General features: G+C 43.2%; 1 protein-coding gene across 3 annotated transcripts in view; it reads right to left on the reverse strand.

Moving 5' to 3' along the window:
* The window catches only part of DPYD (dihydropyrimidine dehydrogenase), a 503,241-nt gene that overhangs the window by 45,235 nt on the left and 444,519 nt on the right, over positions 1-13,487 (reverse strand). For all 3 annotated transcript variants that reach the window (XM_053391713.1, XM_053391712.1, XM_053391714.1), the window contains one exon: positions 12,206-12,385. In XM_053391713.1, coding sequence (XP_053247688.1) covers positions 12,206-12,385 — 180 coding nt within the window. The remainder of the gene's footprint in view (positions 1-12,205; positions 12,386-13,487) is intronic.

Here is a 13,487-nt window from a genome sequence, read left to right on the forward strand (position 1 = left end):
GAGACTGTTCTACTGTCAAACAGCTCTTAGTGTCAAAAAGCTCTTCCTGATATTTAGTCAAAATCTCCTTTCTTGTAACTTGAAGCCATTAACTTTTTTTTTTTACTGGTGCATCACATTGCTGACTCACGTTAAATTTGTGGTCTACTAAGATTCCTAGATCAAAAAATGACTGTTCTATGGTGCCTGGCCAAGCAAAAGCATCTTAAATGTTTCTACTTGGATGTTCCAGAGGTGGGGGCTGCCACCAAGGATGCCCTGCTCGCCCTAATTGTGGTGCCAGGCCATTGCTCTGTAAATTATAATGCAAAACTGACGGACCATTAAAAAGTAAGGAGTTACAGTTTCAGAGGCTCAGTAAGAGCCAGTGTGGTGTAGTGGTTCAGAGTGGTGGACTTGTAATCTGGTGAACTGGGTTCGTGTCTCCGCTCCTCCACATGCAGCTGCTGGGCGACCTTGGACTAGTCACACTTCTCTGAAGTCTCTCAGCCTCACTCACCTCACAGAGTGTTTGTTGTGGGGGAGGAAGGGAAAGGAGATTGTTAGCTGCTTTGAGACTCCTTAGGGTAGTGATAAAGCGGAATATCAAATCCAAACTCCTCCTCCTCTTCTTCTTCCTCCTCCTCCTCATCATCACATGCCTATATTTTGCTAGACACTGTACTCCTCACCCCCCAAAAACCCATACACAACATTCCTGGCTTGTGATCTAAAAGACAACTCAAAAGAAAAAAATGTGGAAAGGGGGAGAATGGGAAAGCCAGCAACTTCAGGCACAAATTCTTCAAAAAGTTATAGAAGTATTAAATGGCCAGGTGTAATGGCCGCAGAGGAGAGGCGAGGCCAAATGGCAATTGACTCAAGCCAAGCTGAAGAGGCAAGCCCCACTTTCCCAGCCCTCTCTCCATGTGGCTGGGTTTCAGCATCAGCTAGGTGAGTTTCAGCATCAGCTAGGTGACCAGGTGGCTACTAATAGATGAAGGTGAGGAGGAGCCAAATAGCAGATGGTCCCAGCTGAGCAAAACAAAAGTAAATCACAAAGAATCAAGTTCTGGAAGCAGGCAGTCTTGCCTGACGAATGCTGACCACAAAGGCAGAAAAACAGGACATCAACTCAGAGCAGCACAAGATTGTATGGCGCAGTCTTACAGGACAATAGAAGTAGAGTCAGATCAATGGCCCACCTGGCTTAGTACTGTCTACACTAACCAGCTCTCTGGGGTTTTAGACAGGGAGCCTCACCCAGCCCTACCAGGAGATGCTGGGGACTGAAGCTGGGACCTTCTGCTTGCAAAGCAGTTGCCCTACCACTGACCTATGGGCCTCCCAAATATGTTATGATAACGTGTGAGCGGGTAAAGAGCTTTGGTCGTGACTGGCAGCACCCCTGCCACAATAAAGGTGAGTATTAAAAAGGTAAAGGTAATGGACCCCTGACAGTTAAGTCCAGTCGCAGATGACTCTGAGGTTGCGGCGTTCATCTCGCTTTACTGGCGGAGGGAGCCAGTGCTTGCCCACAGACAGTTTTTCCGGGTCATGTGGCCAGCATGACTAAGCCGCTTCTGGCGAAACCAGAGCAGTGCACGGAAACGCTGTTTACCTTCCCGCCGGAGCGGTACCTATTTATCTACTTGCCTTGGTGTGCTTTCGAACTGCTAGGTTGGCAGGAGAAGGAACCAAGCAACGGGAGCTCACCCCGTCGCGGGGATTTGAACCCCCAACCTTCCGATTGGCAAGCCCTGGGCTCACAGCACCACCCACATTCAAGGTGAGTATTAGGAGGAGTTAAAGCTCACATTATGAGCTTGTTGTTTCAGGAACTTTCTTAGCACTTCAGCGTCAAGGGTTATGCAAAGAAATGAATCAATAAATAATTAATTAATAGAAAAGGGCCACAAATAGGCTGATTTAACCCCAGAATTTTTCCACATGACCATACACAACATGACCCAGCATTTATCACCATGAACGTAGTTTCTGGAGGGAAAGCAGAGCAAGCCTATCTACCTGCATCTGTGATTGTGCAGAGACATTTGGTAGCAAATGACTTCAATGAATGCAAACACAAAAATTGGGATCTGAAGGCTTGCCGCGACAAGTCATTTGTTTCCCCGTCGCTTGCCTTGCTGCTGCTCTTCCTGACGACGCAAAAACCCAAGGCTCTTTCCTTGCAACATCCCATCTATTAATCTAACCCTAAGCCATGAAAAATATGTGTGTGGGGGGGGATGTATCAAGTGAAGCCACACTTAGTGCAAAGGGGTTGATGGAACATACAGAGATGTTATGTATGGCAAGAGGTAGAAGGGGGTAAGGGTTCGTCGTTAATAGGAAAAGATGTCAAAAAAATTGAAACATAATAATAGTGCAATTTATCCTTGCTAAACGTACTGCAGTGCACTGTAATTAAATATGAAAACCTAAATTTATCTCTGTGTTCGGCTGTCATTAATTTAACAGGGAATGCACATGTTGTAATCTAATGGCTGATTCCACCAGTTCCCCTCCCAACGCGCAGCATATTAAAATGTATATTAGCCTCAAGGTGCATAAACACAAAATAATAGGGCAAAGGTTTTGGTGTGTGGAGTAGGGGAGAAAAAAATCCATGCTCAAAGGCCGTCAAGTAGCTGGTGATGCAAGGGAGCCACTCACTTAGCCTCATTAAGCCAAAGCTCTCTTTTGCTTGTCTTTTGTTCTGCATGACAGCAGCCTCTTTGTTGTATAATAATTCATTCCAAGTTCGTTCCAAGCTACCGAAACTGGTGAACTGTGGCCATTTTAATGAGAAGTATTGGTGCTATGCATAATCTGGGAGCCACGTGGACCAGGCAATCACAGAGCACTGCAGCCAGCAAAATGAGAGACTGTCGAAATCACAAATTTGTCAAGTTGTTTTTGGACAGGGGTATTATAATAAGCACTAAAATATGCATCCTATTACTTTGCATCTGCCAGTCAAAGATCACTGTAATGAATGCATGCTGTAGGGTATGACCAGGCCGTTGTTGTAAGTAAAACAAACTGGAGAGTACAAAAAAGAATTATGTATTTTTGGCAGGGCTTGACTTATTTTTAAATCCTTTTGCATCAGGAGCTGGATTTTTCTGGCACCGTGTCCAACGCCAGCAGTGAACACACTAAAACTGCCAAAGCTAAAGAGTTAACTGGAATACATTGCTGTTGATCTCTCTCTCTCTTTCTTTCTCTCACTCTCTCTAATGGCTGTGTTTACTAGCTGAAAAAGACAAAATCTTAAAACACAGCACTCCCAGCAAACGTAACATACAGCTCACAAAGGCACACACAGATTAAATCATTTTAAAACTCACCTCGCAATCATTTTAGCATCCTTTGTTTAAAAGTTGCTACTGAAAATAGCTTGGCACTTTGCAAAAAGGACATTTTATAACAACCCACAATCTCACGAAGGAGTCCTAGATAGGGACAGTGCGTGCGCGTGCACACACACACACACACACACACACAGTGCATACAGCACCTCCTCCTCACCCCCAGACTGGTACGGGCACAAGCTTTAGGATCGCGAATGAATAACATGCATAATCTTCACTGATATCGGTCTCATGTGAGTGTTCATCCCTGGGCACAAACTCACTATATTCAGATTCCATTTGACACAATCAAGGATGGGCAACTTGGACAGAGGCGCATGCTAATGGGCGTGTTCACACGTGACATTCCTGGGGGGGGGGCTTGAAGACCTTCTAAGTGTCCCTATTGTCCTGGATTTACAGAACCATCCCGGTTTTTTATTTGATCCTGGAATGTCCCCCTTTTCCTTAGGATGTTCCTATTTTCATTGGAGAAATCTTGGAGGGTGTGGTAGGAAATTCTTATTTTCATCAGAGAAATGTTGGAGGCTATGGAGCTATGCGACCTTCAGAAGACATCTGAAGGCAGCCCTGTATAAGTTGTTTAATGCTCATTATGTCTTTATATATGTTGGAAGCTGCCCAGAGTGGTTAGGGCAGATGGGCGAGGTCAGATAGGCGAGGTATTAATTATTATTATTAATTATTATTATTATTATTATTATTATTATTATTACTACTACTGAATAGGACTAGCATATTTTCATCAGAGAAATGTTGGAAGGTATGGGCTTGTGAGGGCAGAGACTCGTTTCCTGCTGTCCGCTATACACCAGAGGGCTCAGTGGACTGGGCTGCCAAAAAGAAAAGGAACGCTAGGCATGTCTGCACCTTTGTGGTGAGATTCAAAACTGCTGCATGCTGTTCAGATTCTTACCACTTTGTTTATAATTGGTGAGATTTCTCCTCGCTGCCCCGATCGCATGTCCTGCCTTAACGCTGCAATAACGAGGGGGTAGTATTTTCATTCTATAAAATGGCAAGCTGCCTTCTTTACACAAGCACAAATCTGCTATGCGTAGTATATATCTATAACAAAGTTATGTAATTATATAACTTACTAATCTATGTAGCTGTTTCTAATATATGTATACGTTTCTAATTTAAAAACAAACAATAAATTGAATGATAAATAGGTGGTCTGCCTCAGTTTATGTGTATATGATGCATATGATTTACACGTAGAAAACACACTGACCCAGTGAAGCACTGATTTTTTTAAAAAAACACAATAGCCATTGGGGTGGGCAACTGGGCAGGTCGAAGAAGGTCTTTAACCCTTTTCTTGTCTGTGCGTCTTCCTCTCAAAAATGGCCTCTCCCCAAACTGGTTTTCCTACTGCGGGACTGCAGGTGCATGCTTACTGAATGTGAACCTCAAATTCCACAGTGGGAGCAGCAGTAGCTGCATGGGGAAAATTTTGTGAGGAACGACACTAGAGGGTGGTGGAAATAGTAAGGCACTTCCTGTATCTCTTCCATTCAAAACACAGGCCTCCCAACGCTGCGTCTCCTCCTCAGGACAGGGCTTGGCTGCATGTAACACGCTGCTTGCCTCGCAAGAGGGTTTTTCTGCAGCGCAGCCTGTATCGGCTCAGAATCAATAATGGAGCCGGAATGCATATCTCAGAGGTAAAAGTAAACAATGGAACCGAGCTAGCCCTTTAACACAGAGTGATGGGAATGTTCTCCTCCGGGAGTCAAAAAGCAGCTCATGGATTTTTCAGTTCTGCTGAAAATTTTATCAACTCCTGTATTCCAATGCCTACAGCACATTTTGTTTGGTGGCCAAAAGGCGCTGGGGTTTTTTGTGTTTGTTTTGTGTTACAAAAAACTGACTGATTTAAAAAGGCCAGAATGGAATTGAATCTGTTCTGGTTTCCTAATTTTTTTAAAAAAGCAGTGCTTTTTTTCCTGGGGATACACAGGGGGACGCATACCCCTAAACATTTTGTGAATCTAACTTTGGCCTCATTGAGGGGCAGTATTTCAATATGTGAAGGAAAATGAGAGTACCCCTAAACCATTTTTTTAAAAAGAAAAAAAGTACTGTTTAACAGTACTGGATTTCCTATCTTGTGCAGCAAAATAGTTTGGTGTCATACACAATAATCTTAAACTGATGCTACACCCTTAATAATTTTGTATCGGCTTGTTATCTCTCTCTCTCTCTCTCTCTCTCTCTCTCTCTCTCTCTCTCTCTCTCTGTGTGTGTGTGTGTGTGTGTGTGTCTGTGTGTGTTTGCAAATGTGGTGGAGGGGAGAGAACAAGCTTTATTTACATGTTTGTAAACTGGTGGCACCTGAATAGGTAGATGAACTGACTTAAAGGCTGTTATAGACTAGAACATTTTTGTTACCACCAGCAGACACAAGTACGTTTTTCAAACATAATTGCAGAAAGTCTGCAGAGAGCGATCAAGTAAGCAACCAATGAAAGACTCTTGGAAGAGACAGACAGCAGCAGATAGTGACTACTTATCGATCCAATTCTACTATGGGGAATATGATGTGAAAACACACACACGTTTTAGCAGACTATTTTTTACACTATCCTCAATGTCCCCTGGAACATTAGTTTGAAGGCAAAAGCATCCTTACACTGATATTAATCAGCTAATGCTGTTTTATATCCAAAGTTTTTATTTCTGTTCCACAGTACAGTTTGTCAGGTTGCAAGGGAATACCAAATGAATCATTGAAATTAATGAAAAACAATGTGTCACGTTTGCTGCGCTGGGTTTTCACATGAGAAGTTAGATCCCCTTTCTTCCCCCCACCAAAGGTTTTCCACAATTCACTCTACTATATTACAAACCTTTCCCTCCAAACTAATACTTGCTGGATTCCGATACAAACAATTGCTGAAGCTTAAAACATTGCATGGACACATTATTAACAATGCAAAAGAATCATCAAACCCACAACAAAAAATAAGCTGCTATTATTACCAATTAAAAAATAATAATAATCACCACCAGCTAACAGAAAAGTTAAGTAGAAGCAATTCACAGCAGGACGTCTGACAGCACCTAAAACAGCACAAGGCGTATGAGAGCTTTTATTAAACTCTTTAATACACTTAAATTCTAACTAACCTATGATGAAAAAGTGATACAGAGAAAGAACCTCTGTCAGCAACAAGAACAATGAAGCAAATTCAATAAACGCAAGTTACAAACTGCACTGATGGAGACAACAGTTGATATTTGTGCTATTGCTGCCTTTGACTTGAGTGAGGTAGGATAGGCAAGAGCTAACATAGTGTGTACAGGAGTCTGCTACACAAGGCATTGTCGTTCTCCACTCCAGCCCCCCACAACCCCCCCCAAAAACTGCTCTGGAAGGGGGGGGAGAACTCTCCAGAACAGATTCTTTCTTTTGAGGGGGGAAGTACGGAGTCTGGAGAGAAGAAACACAAAGTCCTGTTGCACAAGCAGTGTTCCTTTTGTGCAAGCAAGAAAATGTAATTGAGTCTCATCCTATATCTTTGATTGACAGCACAGTTCTGTCCTTGAAAATTTCTGCTCAGAGTTTAGCACTATTTAGTCCAGTGGCGCTTATTCCCAAGTAAGTTTGTATAAAATTTAAGGGTTGGACCTATCTTTTTAGCAGGGCTGTGTGAGATTCTTCAAGGTTCTTCAGAACTTCCCCTCTCCTTCCCCTGAGTCAAGCTTTTTGGCATGCTTCTAGAAAGCAACATTCAAAATCCCATCTACATCTTCTCCATATCCAAAATATCTAATCTACAGTGGTACCTTGGTTTACAAACTTAATCCGTTCCAGAAGTCTGTTCTTAAACCAAGGCATGCTTTCCCATAGCAGTGAGGGACTCAATTTACAAATGGAACACACTCAACAGGAAGCGAAACATGTTCTGCTTCCAAGGCAAAGTTCACAAACCAAAACACCTAATTCTGGGTTTGCAGCTTTCTTAATCCAAGTTGTTCATAAACGAAGCTGTTCTTAAACCAAGATACCACTGTATACCATTAGCTAGACATGCAATAGGGTAGTTGTCCACATGGAGGAAACAAAACTCACTATTTCATTTAGAAACTTCAAAGTAAAAAAGAATAATCTCCAAATGGTATACAAGTAAAATTATACATAAAACCTGATCAAAATCTATAAACTATTTAAAAACAGACTTAAGAGCTGCTACATTTTTTCTTTTAAAAATTCATACCTTGCCATTTTGTTTTATTTTTAAATTGTGGTGCATCCCTTTGAAAATGGCAACATCATTATGAAAATCATACAGTGTTCTGACCACTTTAGTCATTTGGAAGTAGATCCCTTGACTGAGATAATTCCCTTTTATACATAGTTATAACTAATTTGTCAAGTTTTTGAATCACGGGTTACACAGCTGTGGGGTTGAGCAGTCTGTCAATATTTTTGTTCAGATTCTCCTAGTAAATGACCTACGTTGCTGGGTCACATTAACAGGGAAGGGAAATTTGGATAACATCTGCTAAATGTTTACGGTGGCTGGGAGCAGGCAAAGCATTCCAAATTCATTGGGTGTTCTCCAGGCACAGTTAAGCAAATCATTGGCACTTAGCTGTGCCCTTCAATAGAATATAGGGAGTGGATTACACCCTTTTCATTTCTTTCCAATTTATAGGCTGCTGCGCTAAAAATGGCTTCCAAAACGAACAGGACTTTCGATTAAACATGCTGAAGATCAGGCTGCAAATGACAGGACATGGGTGGGAATAATTTACTTACTTTACTCGTTAAATTTATATCCCCCCTCACCCTTCCTCTCAAATGAAGGGTTTCAGAGAGCATTCCTGAGGTAGAAGGCAAGCTTCCAGTTCCTGCATGGGCCACATTGCCACTTGATGCAGGATTCTGTTCAATAATTTTAGATGACACCCAGATGCAAGTTTTGCCACTTATCTCCTTCGTCAGCCTTCTCACCCCAGAAAATGAACGTGATGCCTTATCTGCATCCAGAAATGGATGTTGGAAAAGAAGACTAGAGGATGAAATGAATGGTTTTGTGTTTTGGGTCTCAGACCCCATTTGCATTTAGGTTTTTATTGGGGGGGGGGAGTGAGTCACTTGTATCTCAGCATCACTTTGCCATCTATGAAATGGGTGTTTTGTGGCTGGTTACTCCCACATTGGCAGCCATTTTGTGAATGAGCATGACCCCTCATCCAGGCATAGCTGTCAACCTTCCCCTTTTTTGCGGGAAATTCCCTTATTCCAGGGCCATTTCCTGCTGCTTCCCGCTGCTATCCCAGATTGTTAGATATCCCGTAGACTGTCCCCGGTACAGGTGAGGCTGCTGATCCCTTATTATTGAGGTTTCCCTGGACAAGTGAGGCTGCTGATCCCTTATTTTCAAGGCTGCTGATTCCTTCTTTTCAAATCTGAAAGTTGACAACTATGCATCCAGGGCACTCATTTTGTAACGGCACCCAAGGCGCACTCTCAAAATTCCAACTGTATTCATCCATGCCCCCCCCCCAAAAAAGCTGGAGGATGTCACAACCCCACCCCACCCCACAGAATAAATTTCGGAGGTGTGCTGGGAGTCTGCATTGGGGAGGGGAAATCAGCAAAAATTCCTTTTCTGCCTGCATTAGCAGACACCACTGCTTCAGCAACAGTGCAGGGAGACAGCTTGGATTCAGCCTGAAAACAAATATATAATAGAGTATTGGACTAAATTGTTATTTTCAGTAATTTAGCCTGGGGAGAGCGGACACAGGGGTTTTTGTTTTTGTTTTTAAAAATCTGCTAAATAATTTAATGCTTGCATCCAATGTTCTTTAAAACAAGATTAGTCCCTTTGATTTTCCATTCATGTTAGATTTCCAACATAGCCATGTAAGCTAAAAAAAGAAGAAGTTAAAGGACTCCTGGATTGTTAGGTCCAGTCAAAGGTGACTATGGGGTGTGGCATTCATCTTGCTTTCAGGCCAAGGGAGCAGGCATTTGCATTTGTCCACAGACAGCTTTCTGGGTCATGTGGCCAGCATGACTAACCCGCTTCTGGCGCAATGAAACACCGTGACAGAAGCCAGAGCGCATGGAAATGTTGTTCCCACCACAGCGGTACCTATTTATCTACTTGCCACTGGTGTGCTTTCAAATTGCTAGGTTGGCAGAAGCTGGGAAAGTACAATGGGAGCTCACTACCATCAAGCAGATTCGAACCGCCGACCTTCTGATCAGCAAGCCCAAGAGGTGCAGTGTTTTAGATCACAGCACCATCCACATCCTTTCTAGCCAGCTCAGCTACCTTGGATATGACAGTATTCCCTCTTCCCTCGCCCACTTAAATCTTTTCCATGGCATCAGCCTTTGGGTTAAGATTCATTTATATTACTAAATGTTTAAGAAGCTTTTTGCACCATACCTTTATATAGAATTATTTCTTTATATAGTGACAAGCTGAGAAAACTATGAATTGCAGTCCCTCTTCTCATTCAAAACACTGAAAAGTGGGGGGAGATGGGAGGGGGAGATTCTCCCACAAGTGCTATTTTGCAAAATGAAAATGCAAAGATACAACAAAAGATGAAAGTCATTGTGTTTCTGGATGGCCCTGTGTTAGGCAGATGTGAACAAGCCTTGTGATACTATGAAAACAAGTGTCTGGGGAGGGGGCTGCTAAGCGGGGTGGGGTGGCAAAGAGACCCTGAGCAGAAGAGAGTTAGTACATAACCTCAGGCACCTGAGTTTAACCACTGAGCTTTAGAAGTTGAAACAACAACCCCCAAAAATGTTTAATTATTATTCTTAAAAAAAAAAAAGACCTAGAAAGACTGTACTCTCCAGGGCTTAGTGATAGGATTGTCTCTACAATCGAAAGGTAATGTTATAATTTTCAGAGCTTCACAGAGAACAAAGAAACCTTCCCCCCTCCCACTAACACCTTCCTGAAAAGAACTCCAGTCTCCAGCAATGATAAGCAGAGATTTGGAGGTATCTGACACTCCAAATCCTATTCTTTTGTAAATCTTTGCTTTATACAACATTTTCAACCATGTTATATTAGATTTTTCGAAGGATAATCAATAGGCATGATGTATAACTGAAAGCACTCTTCAAAGTGAATCTCTTCCAGAAGCCAGAAACAAAAGCCTAGTGCTTTCTTTCTTTCTCTCTCTTTTTCTCTCTCTCCTCCTCCTCCTGCTGCAAATCTAGCCTGAGCAGTGGGGGGAGGCAAAAGCCGCCGGGGAGCAAATTAAAAAGCCGGTTTTGACCACGGCTCTCCTTGTTGAAAGCAAAAGTCACCCTGAGCTGGCTGTAACTTATTCCAGCTGGCAACAGTCCCTGAGGAATCCTGTTGCAAATTGGGAATGCTTAAGCGTGGCAGCAACGTGGAGAGAATTCCGACATGGCTACAGTGGCGTGAGCTTTCTGGGTTTCCTCTGCACCAACCAGATCAGCTGGAAAGGGAGGTGGAGCTCCTCCAGGGAACGGGTCTCAATGTTCAAGACTGTGACCCAAACTCTAAATCTGTTTTAATTGGTGTGACATTTTCCAAAAAATAAAATAAAATTAATTGTTGTATTTGCTAATGGGAAATTATAAGGAAATAAAGGTTTGCCCTGATACAGCCTGAATGAGCCCCACATACATCAGGACTGGCTTAGTTCAAGGTATTGCAGATGACCTACAAAGCTGGAATTGGCCCGACTCCAGCAATATCTGGAGACTTGGCTGCCTCTGTAGGGACGCGGGTGGGGCTGTGGGTAAAACCTCAGTGCCTAGGACTTGCCGATCGCATGGTCGGCGGTTCGAATCCCTGCGGCGGGGTGAGCTCCCGTCTTTCGGTCCCAGCTCCTGCCCACCTAGCAGTTCGAAAGCACCCCTAAGTGCAAGTAGATAAATGTCGTTGTTGTTTGTTGTTTAGTCGTTTAGTCGTGTCCGACTCTTCGTGACCCCATGGACCAGAGCACGGCAGGCACTTCTGTCTTCCACTGCCTCCCGCAGTTTGATCAAACTCATGCTGGTAGCTTCAAGAACACCATCCAACCATCTCATCCTCTGTCGTCCCCTTCTCCTTGTGCCCTCCATCTTTCCCAACATCAGGGTCTTTTCCAGGGAGTCTTCTCTTCTCATGAGGTGGCCAAAGTAGATAAATAGGTAGCACTGTATAGCGGGAAGGTAAACGGCGTTTCCGTGTGCTGCGCTGGTGCCGGCTCGCCAGAGCAGCTTTGTCACGCTGTCCATGTGACCCAGAAGTGTCTCCGGACAGTGCTGGCCCCCGGCCTCTTAAGTGAGATGGTCGCACAACCCTAGAGTCGGACAGGACTGGCCCGTACGGGCAGGGGTACCTTTACCTTTTACCTGGCTGCCTCTACTCTCACATGCCTTTAAGACCCATCGGCAGTCCCATGAACAGACTAGGTGCCAGTGGGGATCCCTTCTATCTTGACAATTCCATGGTTCCATGAAACCCCACATTACCAAGCTGTAAGGTCTCGATGGGATTTGATAATAGTGTGTTCCCATACCTGCACACCATATAATGATGATGCTTAATGGATCAGCTCAACAACTGCTTCTCTGGCATGTTTTTTTAAAGGGGAGAAAAACTGAAGTTGGCCAAGTGGGAGGTTAGGAATGTGGCACAGCTTGGATTGCGAGACCAAAACTTACTAATTAAATACTTGGGGTTTTTTTTCCCTTCTCCACCCCAGACAGTAGCATAGTGGCAAGCTTCATACTATATTGAAAGGTGGCATAAAAATCTTGTAAATAAATAACGAATTAACAAGCCTCGGAGCCCAGTACCCAGCATAGGCAAGCATCTGAGAGTGAGTGGTCTAATGTAACATACCTTTCCCACCAGGTCAGCGATTTTGGGCACAGGTTTTCCCTTCTGATGCCTTATAGTTGGTGGGCTCTGTCCATCCCAGTCTTGAAATTCTTCTATGCTTTGCAGATAAAGCAGAGCTCTCAGCCCAGTGCAGTAATCCTCAATCACGGTAAAATCTTGATTCTGTATTGCACTGCAAACCTACAATAGAAGATGCAAACTTTGTTACTATGGAAATGTGTATCTATTGATGTTAGAGGCAGAAGGTACAGAACTCATGAATGAAGATGACTGACCTTTAGTACCCAAGTCTTCTTGAGGCACTTATTGATCATGGATTGTTATACTTGCTGTAGGGTTTCAGGTAAATTGCTAGCCATGAGTAGGCTCAAACAGGACAAAGTAATCAGTTGTTCTTTACTCTTTTTTTGTTTTAGTAATATGGATTTGGCAACCAATCCATTGGTCCAGTTCTATTTGTCAGTAAGCGTTCATTGAATATTCAGAATTTTTAGCCCATATTATTTGTTGTTGTTTAGTCGTTTAGTCGTGTCCGACTCTTTGTGACCCCATGGACCAGAGCACGCCAGGCACTTCTACCCATATTACTGACACACAATAACGCAAGTACTTGGATGTATTTACTGATAAGCAAGCTGCAGCAAAATAACTGGAACTTGCCCCTTGTACGTTTTATTAGTGTGTGGCATAATAATTCTTTTCCTGAACAAAATAACTTGAAAGCTTGCCATTTCCAGTTACTTTCCTACCTGCTTGTTCCAAACTTTAATTGGAAATGAGCCTTGAAGAACCCCCGAAAGAAGAATTCAATATTATAATATACCTCCCTGGCTTCCATTTGCATTAATGACAAAGAACTGCATTATTGAGTGCTGTGCTGAAATGTGTTCTCCATTTTTTTCAAAAATCTTCTTCCCCTATGAAAGAAGCTTCAGTTTTTCTGCCTCTTTGTCAGAGTGCTCTAGAAAGTCTTCAGAACTTCTGGTGTTTTTTAAAGATTTGGAGGGTGCGGAGTTAAGCTTAACTTTATTTTTGTGACAGTGGCCATGGATGGTATGTCTGTGTATTTCTTTCCATTAGACATTACTCTAGAACAGCCTTTCTCCACACTGGGTCCCCCACACTGAAACTCCCACCATCCCTAACTAGCAGGACCAGTTGTCAGGTATGATGGGAGTTGCAGTCCAACAACATCTGGGGACCCAAGGTGGAGAAAGGCTGCTCTAGAACTTTGCAGCCTCCCTGGCTGCCTGCACTCTCTGATCTGGAAAAGCCACATGGA

The sequence above is a fragment of the Podarcis raffonei genome, chromosome 6 (assembly GCF_027172205.1).
Source record: "Podarcis raffonei isolate rPodRaf1 chromosome 6, rPodRaf1.pri, whole genome shotgun sequence".
In the NCBI taxonomy this organism is placed as follows: Eukaryota; Metazoa; Chordata; class Lepidosauria; order Squamata; family Lacertidae; genus Podarcis; species Podarcis raffonei.